This window comes from Lynx rufus, unplaced genomic scaffold (assembly GCF_022079265.1).
Source record: "Lynx rufus isolate CCGP_SWC_20201006 ecotype Redwood Valley unplaced genomic scaffold, mLynRuf1.p SCAF_9, whole genome shotgun sequence".
Taxonomy (NCBI): Eukaryota; Metazoa; Chordata; class Mammalia; order Carnivora; family Felidae; genus Lynx; species Lynx rufus.
Window position 1 is genome coordinate 43,817,087 of NW_025814897.1, and position 14,356 is coordinate 43,831,442.

Here is a 14,356-nt window from a genome sequence, read left to right on the forward strand (position 1 = left end):
TGAATTCTTAAATGGATCACAGAGATAATCTTCTTCTTCCTCTTCTCTTTACCAGTGAGGAAATAAAGCATTAGAGAAATTAAGAGAATAAATGGCTCCAATGTTTGATTTCTTTTTTTCTTCTAATGGTTTATCTTTTTTAAAAAAAAGTTTTTTTAAACATTTATTCATTTTTGAGAGTGACAGAGACAGAGCATGAGCAGGGGAGGGGCAGAGAGAGAGGGAGACACAGAATCTGAAGCAGGCTCCAGGCTCCGAGCTGTCAGCACAGGGCCCGATGCGGGGCTTGAACTCACGGACTGCAAGATCATGACCTGAGCCAAAGTCGGATGCTCAACCGAGTGAGCCACCCAGGCGCCCCTAATGTTTGATTTCTAACAGTTGAATGTAGTCTAGTAATCCACCAATGGTTCAGTATGGGTCAATCTATTAAAATAAGTAAATATTTTAATAGCAGGTGACAGGAATACAAACATATTTTTATCTCAATAGATTTTTAAATGGTGGTTATTAAATCTTAGCCCTAGTTATGAATTAAAATAAGTAAACTAGGAATTAATTTCCTTTGTAAAATTAAAAAAAATAGAAAAGCCAGAACTAAACTCATAAAAGAAACATGAGATACATTCCTAAGAAAATTATGCCAAAAGTGATATTTTTAATTCTACCATTATTATATATGATAAGAAATGAAACATTTAGAATTAGTAGAAAGAATGCAACAATAAATCATCATTATTTCCAGAAAGGTATATGTAATTGTTCTGCCAGACAATCCAAGAGAATTATGGAAAAAAAAAAACATTAGTGTTATACCAAAGAAAAGAATTGTAATAGGTAAATGAATACAAAACAAATATTAAAAATAGCTTTTATATAATAGCTATTATCAGTTTGAAATTGAATAAAACTAAATAATAAAAACATGGAATATCTAGAAATAAACTTAATAAGAAACTAGTTAAAATCTATATAGAAAAACACAGAACTGCATTGAGGGAAATAAGTAGATATTTTAATAAAGATTGCATACTGCAAAAATGGAGTTCTTCCTCAGTCATTTTGTAGGCTTATTGCAATTCCCATCAAAATCAAAGATAGATTATTTTGTTTTTTGAATTCAGCAAAAACAGTTCTAAAGTTCACCTGAGGGAATATCCAAGTACATGTTCCAAAGAGAAGTAAAAGGGAATGTGGCTTACCAAACATTACCACAATTAAGCTTCAGTAACTTCAAACAGAATAGGACTTAATTGCAAAAATTACCAAGGAATTGAACCTAATGATAGAGTTGATAGAAAGCCCTGTAGGAGACTTTGATATATATAAAAAGCTGCTAAATAATAAAGATGCCATTACAAACTTATGAAGAAAGTAAGGCTTAAGTGAATGAAATTTGAGATAAATTAGAGGTAACTGTAAAAAAAATTATGCCATTAAAATTTAAAAGAAACTTTGCCCAATAATAAATTCTTACAATCTTATGGAACATGCTTAAATTATATGGAACATGCTTAAAATTTAAACAGTTTACACACAACAATTAAGAAAAATATACTGTAGAAATGGATAATTATCATGAATAGATAAATCACAGAAGAATTTAAGGTGAGTAACACAGAAAGGAAATCATATCCAATTCCACTTACATAAAATAATGAAAATGTATAAAGAGGAGTTGGGGTTTATGGAAACAGGCTCTCCTACTGTACAGTTGGGTTTATAATTGATAAACATTTTTAGAGAGCAATTGCCAGTGTGTATGAAAAACAAAATGAGTGTCCTTCAATGTAGCAATTCCACTTCTAGGAATTTAGGTTCAAAAAGAATCAGCTATGTGCAAAAAGGCATATGATCCAAGGATGTGAATGATCTTGCTTATAATAACAAAAGCTGTAGATGAAGTAAATGTCAAACCAGTTGGATATTGCTTATCTCAGGGGTTCTGAAAGTTCTAGGGGTTGTATCAGAATCCTCTAAGAAGCTTTTACTAATATCTGCCTTCCACCTCCAAGATTCTAATATTTGAATATCTACCCAGACATATGAAATAAAATGTTAGTCTTCTTACTTTTCTCAAAAGTTTCATAAATTGTGCTCACCATACCACTTCTTTTGAGGCTCTTTGTTTCCCCCAGGGCAGTAACACCAAGGTGTTTTTTTTGTTTGTTTGTTTTTTTTAACATGTAGGCTGTTCAGGAAAAGAATATAAAACTTTAATGAGCATCTATTTAGTTTCTCTCAATTTTACTTTCCTTTGGACTACTCTCACACTATGTATTAGGATAGGAGGATTATTTGTTTTAGGTATCATCTGAAAATTGAGAATATTGATCAAAAGGACAGTGAAAGTACATATTATCAGCCTATTACCTACTCCTCAAACTCATAATTACTTTAAACATTTCATTTTAATTCTTTCCATGTATCTTTATTTGAAATACAAAGAATCTTCAAAATTATGAAGTGTTAGTTATAATTTTGTCAGTTCTCTCTGCATGATATGTTAATACTTTTGTCTTAATAGATAAATCTCAGATGAACTCCTATTTTAACTTTCTTCAATTTTGACATATGTTTGAAATGATGGAATGTAAAGTGGCATTGAAATTAAGTTATTTGTTTTTTCAGAGTTTCTAATTATGACATCTTCTGGTATACTCATAATCTCTTCTTTGTCTTCTACATGCTGCTGATGTTGCATGTTTCAGGGTAAGTTTAAAAAATATTTAAAATATTTTTAAAATCATGTATACCTAAAAATAGGGTAATGATAGATAAATCTAGAGAAATTTTTATAGAAAGTGGTAAAATTATTTGGTTATATGGAATTGAGGGTAGTGTCAAGAATGAAGAAATAGTACTGTTTTTATCATAGCATATATATTTTTTAAAGTTTTATTTTTTTGAGAGAGAGAGAGAGAGAGAGAACTTACACACATAAGTCTTGAGCAGGAGGGACAGGGCAGAGAGAGAGGGAGAGAGAATCCCAAGCAGGCTCCATGGTGTCAGCCCAGAGCCCGGCACAGGCTCGATCTCACAAAATGTGAAATCCTGACAGGAGCTGAAACCAAGAGTTGGGCACTTAACTGACTGAGCAACCCAGGCATCCCTATCATAGCATATTTTAATGAATCTAGTATAAAAGTATATTAAAATTGAAAGACAGTTACTTCTTTTACAATGTTGCAGTTTTTAAAGTCCATGTAGTTATATCGTGATAACGTCTAAGAGAAAGTTAGTAAGAAATAAAGAACTTCAAGAAGGTATTTTAATGTTTCTTAAAAGTTTAGGAATTCCTAATGTCTTGCTGCTGTGGAATTTGTAACAATAGAGTTACCAGGTTTTAGTTTAAAAAAGCCTAGCAGCCTGTAGCAATATTTTTCTAGATATGTCTTCTGAGGCAAGGGAAATAAAAGCAAAAAATAAACTATTAGGACTACATCAAAATAAAAAGCTTCTGCACAGCAAAGGAAAAAACAAAATTAAAAGACAACCTACTGAATGGGAAATGATATTTGCAAATGACATATCTGATAAAGGGTTAGTATACAAAATATATAAAGAACTTACACAACTCAGCACCAAAAAAAAACAAATAATCCTATTGAAAAACAGACTCTTTTCCAAAGAAGATATCCAGATAGCCAGCAGACACATGGAAACATGCTCAGCATCACTAATCATCAGGGAAATGCAAATCAAAACCACACTGAGATATCACCTCACACCTGTCAGAATGGCTAAAATCAAACACACAAGCAGCAACAAGTGTTGGCAAGAATGTAGAGAAATATGGGGCGCCTGGGTGGCGCAGTCGGTTAAGCGTCCGACTTCAGCCAGGTCACGATCTCGCGGTCCGTGAGTTCGAGCCCCGCGTCGGGCTCTGGGCTGATGGCTCAGAGCCTGGAGCCTGTTTCTGGTTCTGTGTCTCCCTCTCTCTCTGCCCCTCCCCCATTCATGCTCTGTCTCTCTCTGTCCCAAAAATAAATAAACGTTGAAAAAGAATGTAGAGAAATAGAACTCTCCCCTTGTATTGTTGGTGGGAATGCAAAGTGGTGCAGCCACTGTGGGAACATTATGGGGGTTACTCTAAAGTTAAAAATAGAACTGTAGGGCACCTGGGTGTCTCAGTAGGTTAAGCATCTGACGTTGGCTCGGTCACTCTTTCATGGTTCATGGGTTCAAGCCCCATGTTAGCCTTTGTGCTGACAGCTCAGAGCCTGGAGCCTGCTTCAGATTCTGTGTCTCCCTATCTCTCTGCCCCTCCCCAGCTCATGCTCTGTCTCTGTCTCAAAAATAAATAAACATTAAAAAAAATAAAAAAAAATAGGACTATAGAACTACCCTATGATCTAGTGATGACACTATTGGGTATTTACCCAAAGAATACAAAAACGCTAATTCAAAGGGATACACATATCACTAGCAGCATTATTTACAATAGCTAAATGATGGAAACAGCCCATGTCCATAAATTGATGAATGGATAAAAAAGATGTAGTATATACACACAATGAAATATTATTCAGCCATAAAAAGAATGAAATCTTGCCATTGGCAACAATATGGATGCGCTTAGAGAGTATAATGCTAAGTGAAATCAGTCGGTCAGAGAAGGACAAATACCATATGATTTCACTCATGTGGAATTTAAGAAACAATACAAATGAGTAAAGGGACAAAAAAGGAGAGAAGCACAAACCAAGCAACAGACTCTTAACTCTGGGGAACAAACTGATGGTTACCAGAGGGAGGTGAGTGGGGGGATGGCTGAGATAGGTGAAAGGGCTTAAAGAGTATACTTATTATGATGAGCAATGACTAATGTATAGAGTTGTTGAATCACTATATTGTACACAAGAAACTAATATAACACTGTATGTTAACTATACTGGAATTAAGGTACAAAACTTAATATAAATAAATAAAATTAAAAATTAAAAAAAACAGAAAAACAGGGACGCCTGGATGGCTCAGTTGGTTAAGCATCCGACTTAGGCTCAGGTTGTGATCTTGCTGTCTGTGAGTTCGAGTCACGCATCGGGCTCTGTGCTGACAGCTCAGAGCCTGGAGCCTGTTTCAGATTCTGTGTCTCCCTCTCTCTCTCTGACCCTCCCCCGTTCATGCTATGTCTGTCTCTGTCTCAAAAATAAATAAATGTTAAAAAAAAAAAAAAAAAAAAAAAAAAAACAAAAATAACAACAAAGTAAAAAGGCCTACCCACAGTAGTGGTTGCAGAGAAAGCCTACATTGGTTTATAATGATCTGAGAGAAGGATCTGTCAATATCAGAAGATCACAAAGGGAAAAAGAAAGTATCCTAAGCTTGTTACAAAGAATATACACCAATTATTCTGAAAATGTGTGTCAACCCAAGCAGTGTACTCAAAGGTATAGTGCTTAAAATAATCTGTTTGGTTAGAGGAAGGAAATAATACATTTTTGTGTATGCATGTGTCTGTATGATCACTAGAGTGGACTATGGTTTTGTCTTGAGACTCATACTAATATGACACAATAGACCATTGTTTGGCATCAGGTTCACTTGATTGAGTAAGTGATACAGGGTAGAAATATAGAAAGTCAATAGGATAATGTCAGGTCATTCTTCTGTGATGGTCTCTCTGGTTCTCCCACCTCCTCTCCCTTACCTCCCATGTAGTAGCTCAGTTTTGAGATTAATAAATAATAATTAATAAGTAATTCCAAGGCATAGACTACCTTGCTTTGGGTAAGACTCATGCTCCATAGGAACCAGTTTCTTGGTAGCGGCCCAGATCTCTTCAAGGGATACCCTCAGTTACAAGAATACACTGCACACAGGAAACTGAGGTCTGTGAGTCCTACATAGTTCATTCATAGTCTTCCTGGTGCAAATGCATTCCACCATTAATAAACAATGTTGCCTGGAAACACAGCTGGCATTCCCTGTTTATCATAGCCCAAAATGTTTCCAGGGAGACAGTGTTTGGAGAAAGCTTCAGATTTGCTGTTAATCTTTTCCTCAGAATGTTTTATAATGTACTTTGTCAGTACAGTAGGTCATATACATAAATTATGTATTTTTTTCAGGGTGCATGTTCAAAATGTTTTTTTTTTCCTCTGATTTTGGAGGCCACTGATTTAAATAGCAGTTTTATATGGGTCTCTCTTCCATGTCTTGGCTCAATTTGTTCTATACTGGGTTCTAGAACATACAGTTGTAGAGCATCAGAAGCATGGCCACATATTATCATGGCTTCCAGTTAGTCATTCCTGCCACACAGGGAAGAGGGCCATGGTCTGTGGAAGCTCTGGATTCTATTCTTTTCCCTTTTTTTTTTTTGGGGGGGGATAATATGTTCTATGGACTATTAGGACACCAAGAAATCTCTCTGTACAGAAAATTTGTTTGCCTGTCAGAGCTATTATCATAAAATGGACTATGAGTAAGCAGATGTTACTAATGATAACAGTAATTGAAAACAATTACATAATGCTTACTATATGCCAAGGATAAATTCAAAATAATTGAGATACTTTATGTCTCCAAGGATCACAGTTTTATGAAGATAAACAATACTGTCACAACCCCTTAACAGGTCAGAAAACTGAAGTGTAGAGAGAGTAAATAACTTCTGAAAGTTTACCTAACTGATGGATCCTGGATACAAATTCAGGCATTCTTACTCAAAACCTCCTTTTTTTTTTTTTTTTTTTTAACTGCTAGGTTCTGTATTTTTAGAGAGCTCTGTACTTAGAATTTAGTGTTAAGATTTTTTTTTTTAAAGGTTAATATCTTGATTTGCCTGGGATTGTGATCTCTTTCATACATCTATCTGTAACAGAGAGAAAAATGCAATCATTTCTTAGTATAATTAATTATGCATTCTTTTGCCTTTATGTTGTATTAAGTTAAAACTGAAAATGTCTGTTTCTTTGTAATTCAAAATAGAGTCAATTTTTTTAAAGGTTCAGGAGTTCAAACAGATTTCTTAAGCTTAAAGAGGATTGTATTGAGAGTTCTTCATTTTTTGTACATAAAAGGAGGACTTCTTAAATTTTGATTTTACTTTTGTAGAACAAGGGTCACAAACAGAAAGTGACTTTCATTTTTGCAAAGAAATAACAAAGGCATCTGCGGGATGAATTACATATAATCAATTTCTTATACCAATTTAATAGTTATATATTATTAGTAAAAACAATTATTCTAATATTGAAATCAGTGTCATACAACAAATACATAATCCTATAAGCATTGTATAGTGCACAATTTTATGAAATTAAATTTTTATTTAAGTATAACTGACAAAATAATATATTTATAATATATTGCAAATTATATATCATTTAAGGTTTTTTTTTACAATGTGATGATAAACATATATGTTGTGAAATGATTACAACCAACCAAGTGAATTAACACATTCATATCACTTCAGTTACCTTTTTTTTATTTTCTGCTGGTGAGAACGCTTAAGATCTACTGTCTTAGGAAATCTCAAGTATACAATACTGTATTATTAACTGTAGACATCATGCTGTACATTAGATCCTCAAAACTTATTCTTCTTATAGCTAAAAGTTTTTAACCCAATGATGTTAAATTTTGAATACAGTCACACAGATTATGCTTCTGGTGTGGGAACACTTACTAGTAGTAAATCTTGTGGTTTTTTTTTTTAATTTTTTTTTTAATGTTCATTTATTTTTGAGACAGAGAGAGACAGAGCATGAACGGGGGAGGGCCAGAGAGAGAGGGAGACACAGAATGTGAAGCAGGCTCCAGGCTCTGAGCTGTCAGCACAGAGCCCAACGTGGGGCTCGAACTCACGGACCGTGAGATCTGACCTGAGCTGAAGTCGGACGCTTAACCGACTGAGCCACCCAGGCGCCCCTACTAGTGGTAAATCTTACAGCTTTTTCAAAATGAAACATTTCTCAAAAAAGTCTTTTTATTCCTAAAGGATCTGTCTATAAGTAAATCTGTTGAAATTATTATCATTTGTGCCAATATTGAGAACTTAGACGTATCTTTGCTTATGAAATATCTTGATAATTTCATTCTATAACTTTTGGTTATATGAGTAAGGTGCAGTTATTCAAAGTAAGTTTCTTGGATTTATACTGAGATTTCTGTTAAAGAGCATACTTTAGATTGGAACAGGAAATCAGTATTTTCTGGGCATCTCTCCATCAGTGTGCTAACTACTATAATGAAGTATAGAAGAACAATATATGATCTTTAGTCTTCCAGCGTTGGTAATTAGTTTGCAATTAAAAACGTCAGTTGAAAGAGCTGGAGAGGGGTGCCTGGGTGGCGTAGTTGGTTAAGTGTCTGAGTCTTGATTTTGGCTCATGAGATCAAGCCCTGTGTCAGGCTCTGGGCTGATAGCATGGAGCCTGCTTGGGATTCTTTACCTCCTTTGCTCCATGCCCCTCCCCCATGTGCACGTGCTCTCTCACTCTCTTAAAATAAATAAATAAACTTAAAAAAGAACTAGAGAGAATTTTAGACTGCATATTTTCCAGCCATAAACATATTTTATTTTCAAGAATTCTAGTAGTTCAAAGAACAGAAGAATCAATGTAGGTTAGAAATTTTAGAAAATTTTAGACTTCAAGGATGAAGCCATGAGAAATTGTTGACTAGTTTCTCTATCTAAGCAGACTTTTGCAATAGGAAGACCAGTTGCTTCTGATGGTTTTCAAAGGTCCATTTTACTTTTGTAGAATCTCCAGTTTTGAAGGAAGCTTAAACGATATCTTGAGAAAGATGATTTTTGTCTCCCATGCAATCTAAGTAAATATCTAGTATTGAAAAGCCCATTCTGTCTTTGGGAGGCTCCTGTTTTCACAAAGTTCTTTTTCTTTTGAGCCAGAATTTATTTTACTTTAATTTAATCCAATGACTTCGATGTCTATGACTCTGTAGGCCATCAAAATTCAGTCCCCTCTCTTTTAAATTATGTTCATGTGTTCCTTGCTTTATGATATTTCAAGTCTCATCATTATTCGAAATTAAAAAATACATATTCATAGTTAATATTCATTGAGTACTTATCTTGTACCTTACTAATGTTTGATCTCATTAAATCCTCCCAACAACCCTGGTAAAATATTCTGTTGTTATCATTATTATTAATATTTTATATTATTATTATCATTATTGCTATTATATCTTGTCCAGGTGATAGAACAGGGACAGCGAGAGGTGAAGGAACTTGTTAAAAGTCGTACATAATAAGTAGAAGAGTTTGGGTTTGAACCCAGGGATCATCAGATTCCTGAGGCCACATTCCTCATCACTAAATTAGGCTGGCTGCAGTTTGGTATGGCTTCCTTTGTATCCCCCCCTTTTTTTTCTAAAGTTTTTTTTTTTTTTGAAGTTTTATTTATTTTTGAGAGAGAGCACGGGCATGCAGGCACACAGGCACCTGAGTTGGGGAAGGGCGGAGAGAGAGGGAGACACAGAATCTGAAGCAGGCTCCAGGGCTCTGAGCCCTATGTGGGGCTTCAACTCCCCAGCCATGAGATCATGACCTGAGCCGAAGTCGGATACTTAGCCAACTGAGCCCCTTTTTTAAAAGTTTTTTTACTGATTTATTTGTTTTTGAGAGAGAGAACTTTGTATCCCTTTTAAAGCTGGAAACCAAACTAAATGTAGTGCTCTGGTATATGTAATATGACATTGGCAACATAGAAAGTTTATCTTTCTCGCTGCAAATATTACGGTCATTATTTAGGACCTGATTGTCTTGTTCCATGATTATCCATGCACTTAGCTTAACTTAATTTTTATACTTGTTACCTATGTTTTGGAATTTTTAAATTCTTTCTCAGCAAATCTATTTATTGCGTGACATCCTTAAAAGAACACATTTCATACAAACCAAATCAGATGTGTCTTTTCGGTGGTCAAATGTATCTAAAATATGCTAATTTTCCTTTTCAAGAGATCAGTAGAGCATGGCAATTAAGAGCTATACCATTAATAGCTCTATGACCTTGGGAGATAATTTGTCCTCTTTCTTAACTATTAGATGGGATTAATAAAGTCACCTACATTATAAGGTTGTCTCAGGTTTAAACAAGTGAATGTAGCAATATAGGCATAATAGAGACATACTCAAGTATTAGAAAAAAAATTATACTTATACCAATACTAATAGCTGTATTAGGATGAAACTCTACATTTAACTGTTTGAAGAATCTTTTTTGTATAAATACACAGCACTTTTGAAGAGCCCAGATTTTCCTATCTGTAATCTGATAAATGTATAATGAAAACAGCTTAGCAGATCAAAAGAATATTCCTTGAAAGGGCAACATTTTTTATGACATTGTTAGGTCTCAAAAATTCAATTGGTGTTAACAATAAAGGTTTATTTTGGGATTTGCAAGACAAGCATCCTCCTGGGGAATTTTTTTCTTTTAATTTTTAATACACTTTTCTAGGAGGTTTGCTATTTGTGTGCTATATTATGGATATTTCAATTTGGAAGACGTTTGGGGAAAAAAAAAGCCAAACTGTTTCCTCTTTTCAGACATGAATGTAACCGGACACTTCTTTATTTTCATTTGAAAAACTCATCAGGAGGAGATATATACTGCCATTCTCACTTACTGATAAAAGGGATATTGGAGTGAAAAGCAATTATGAGTGTCACAGAACCTCAGCGGAGAGACTAACCCTACTCCTTTGACAGGCATGTGGAGAGAACATATTGTAAATGAGATCTGGCACCCTTGCCTCTCAGTCTTACCACAGTCACCACCCACTGGCTTTAGCTTGTATGTTGGGTGGATAATAATTGTATTTTGTTTTTTTTATTTACATGAGAGAGGAATTATAATGTGACAATTCTTAAAAAGAGAGGGGGAAGGGCCTTCTCAAAAGCACATGTGGCAATGAGAGCCAGCTAATTGTATAAATAATTTTTTTGTGCTAGCTCTGCTGGGGCTCTCAGACCTCATTTTATTATATAAATTAATACATATTATTTATATATTACATAATACTTATTCTTTTAGACAGAGCTCTTTGCCATTTGGGACTATTTGCTGACAAGAGTTCATTATAGAGTGTGATTTATATTCTGTTTGAATCATGTTTTCTAGGGGGATTTAAAAGAATGGATTTCCATGTGCATGTTTCTAAAATCATCTGTTCTTTAAACCAGGGGGACACAGTGGGCAGCCTTTGCCAACAATGATATTAATGAACGAGAGGCACTGTTGGCTTCATAGGAGTTTAGGCTCAAGAAGTTAACCAGGGTTAGACAAACATTTATGAGGTTAGGCTTATTGCACTGGCTTATCCTCCTTCTACTATGCCCTTAGGAGAAGGAAATTAAGAACATTCTGTTGGGGGATGGAGGTATTTATGCAGTATAGACTAGTGCTGAAAGTTGCTGATTCCAAATATCTTCTCTTCTAGAAGCCACTTGCACTGAGTGTTCTTTTCACCCACACTGGCTTGTATGATCTTCCTACTAGAGAGAGGCATTTGCACTTAAAATGTCAATGGGGATTTGGTGAAGCCCAGGGAAAGGAAGGCCCAGAGGTTTTATGTTAAGCCAATTCTATTCTAGCACTGGGAGAGAAAAATTTATTTCCCTACACTTTCTTTTCAATTTTCCTTTCATTGCCTCTAGATTTGAATTGGCTATATAATTTATTGTTCAAACTAGACACTGAGAATGAAATGGGATACTGTGGATAATTAAGCAGTGACTTGTGGCTGAACCAGGACATATGGTTATTCTACCTATCCCTAGGCATAGGGGAAAGTTCTAGAGAGACTGAATCACAAAAGGAAACCTTACCTCAAATAGGGGCTCTACATGGGTACGTGGGAGCCTAGAACCTTCAAATAATAAACACAGTAGATTTGCCCAGCTTTGTCCCACTTTAGAGATCATAACTGGATGTGCTTTACCATGTTAGGTAGAAGGTTGAGGAGTTGCACGTTCATGGGAATTGCTAAATCTTTTGTATACTATGTGTCACCCTTAACAAGTGACCTGTTCTGAATAGTTTCTAGATGCTTAATTTCTACTAGGTGTGCATAATTATTTTAACGTTGATTCCCTTTATTTCTACTTCAAAATCCTACTTCTTTTTTAATAGAGTAGGAGTTCTCTACTTGGATTCATAATCTCTAGGAATCACTGAATGGGTGCTGGGGATCCATGAATTCCTGGAATACACCCACCCACCACCCCCACAGTAGCTTGCATTAGATTCCCAAAGCTATTTGTGTCCCAAAGGAAGTTAAAAATAACTGAATGAAGCCTAAGCTAGGTTTTTACTAGAGAGCTATAATATTACATTGATACATCTTATATCTTCACTTTTTTTATCCAAAGTTAGAAACAATAGATTGTGGGGAAAATTAGAAACACTGGGACAATTTTCTTCTCACATGAAGGTTTCTGTAAGGAGAACTTACTGATAAATATGGTTATGCATCATCATTTTATTTTATTTTAAATGTTTGTTTATTTTGAGAGAGAGAGAGAGAGAGAGAGAGAGAGTGTGTGTGTGTGTGTGTGTGTGTGTGTGTGTGTGTGCATGTGTGCAAGCAGGGGAAGGGCAGAGAGGGAGAGAATCCCAAGCAGGGTCTGTGCGTCAGCTCAGAGCCTAATGGTGGGGATCGATCTCACAAACCATGAGATGATGACCCGAGCCGAAATCAAGAGTTGGACGCTTAACAGAGTGAACCACACAGGTGCCCCTACATTATCATTTTAGAGGATAATAATGATACTATTGCTAATAATTTCCAAATTTTATATAATATTCAATGTTACAGGTACTGTTCTTAGCAATTTAGGCCACATACATATATACGTATATAACCTCTCACATGCACACATATGGAGTTTTTTGTTTTTTGTTTTTGTTTTGTTTTGTTTTTTTAATCTCATAGCACTATGAGGTCATTTTACAGATGGGAAAATGAGGCACAGAAGGTTAAATTAAATGATTATTTAAAGGCACCTGGCTAGTACCTGATAGGGCTGGGGATTGACCCACATTCTGACCCCAAAATTTATGCATTTAATTTCTAAACTTTTCTTGAATTAATTATTTATTCATGATTTGGAGGGTACTTTGCTTTTGAATGAAATATATTCATGTCATGTGAAAATCTGGGATAGTTTTCTAATTTATCTATAAAAGTTGGCGAGTGTGTATGTGTGTGTTTTGTGTATTTTGAGTAAGAAGTTCAGTTTTGTTACAAGCTACATAGATTTCAAGGTTTTGAAATATAGTCCTCCCAGAAAACTGTAAGAAAATGGAACTTTTTTGTGTTGCTTTATAAATGTGTCTTAAAATGTACAACTTTGTTAAAGCATATAGTAAGTATATAATAATAAAATTATATCTATATAGTATTTTAACATCCAAAATTATTCTACATAACTTGAAAATAGCAATGATTAAAGCTAGGATCTATACTAGAGCTAATAAAAATACAGTAGAAGAGATACTCTCACCAGTATTCTTGTTACACACCGTGGGTTTGTGGCTCTTCATCCAGTGAACAGGTGGTCCACATCTTTTTTTTTTTTTTAATATTTATTTATTTTTGAGAGAGAGAGACAGAGTGTGAGCAGGGGAGGGCAGAGAGAGAGGGAGACACAGAATCTGAAATAGGCTCCAGGCACAGGGCTCGAACTCACAAACCAAGAGATCATGACCTGAGCCAAAGTCAGACAGTTAACCAACTGAGCCACCCAGGTGCCCTACATCTTTTAAAGTCTGTTACCAAGCCTCAGAATGGTGCCTGTCATTGCTACAGTATAGATTAAGGAGAATGGGAATTGCTCAGAGAAAAAAAAAAAAAGAACCTACAGATACACTCCTTGAAAATATCCAGGGGAGAGAGGAATTTCACATAACCACCAAAAATCCTAAAGTACAGAAAAGTATACACTGGGTAAATCCTTATGTAAAAGGGAGAATGTTGGGCTATAGCTGAAGTCGAAATTGAATGGTAGAAAATTCCAGGGTTGTTTTCTGCCTACCCCATTATGTGTCTGTGAGTTCCAATATAAAAGAAAAAGCAACACAGCAATGATATATCGTAGGTAAACTATGGTGTTTTTGAGGGTCAGGTTTCTTACCCATTTTTATCAAGGGAATCCCTTTCACAAGGCATTACTCAGTTTGTGTTGAATTAAGGGGAATTATATTAATTGGCTTTTAGCTAGGAATTTGTTGTCCTTCTAAGCTCTTCCAAATTTCCTCAATTATCAAAGCACTGTCGGTAACAATAAAAAATAATCTGTGTATTTGTTTAAACGGAACTTGGATTCCCATTTTGGGACTCTCGTTTATATTTGTTGTTGTCTGGGTAATAA

At 35.0% G+C, this 14,356-nt stretch overlaps 1 protein-coding gene across 4 annotated transcripts in view; it reads left to right on the forward strand.

Annotated features, from left to right (window-relative positions):
* The window catches only part of NOX4 (NADPH oxidase 4), a 167,057-nt gene that overhangs the window by 40,537 nt on the left and 112,164 nt on the right, over positions 1 to 14,356 (forward strand). For all 4 annotated transcript variants that reach the window (XM_047071699.1, XM_047071700.1, XM_047071701.1 and 1 more), the window contains one exon: positions 2,632 to 2,712. In XM_047071699.1, the coding sequence (XP_046927655.1) occupies positions 2,632 to 2,712 (81 nt within the window). The remainder of the gene's footprint in view (positions 1 to 2,631; positions 2,713 to 14,356) is intronic.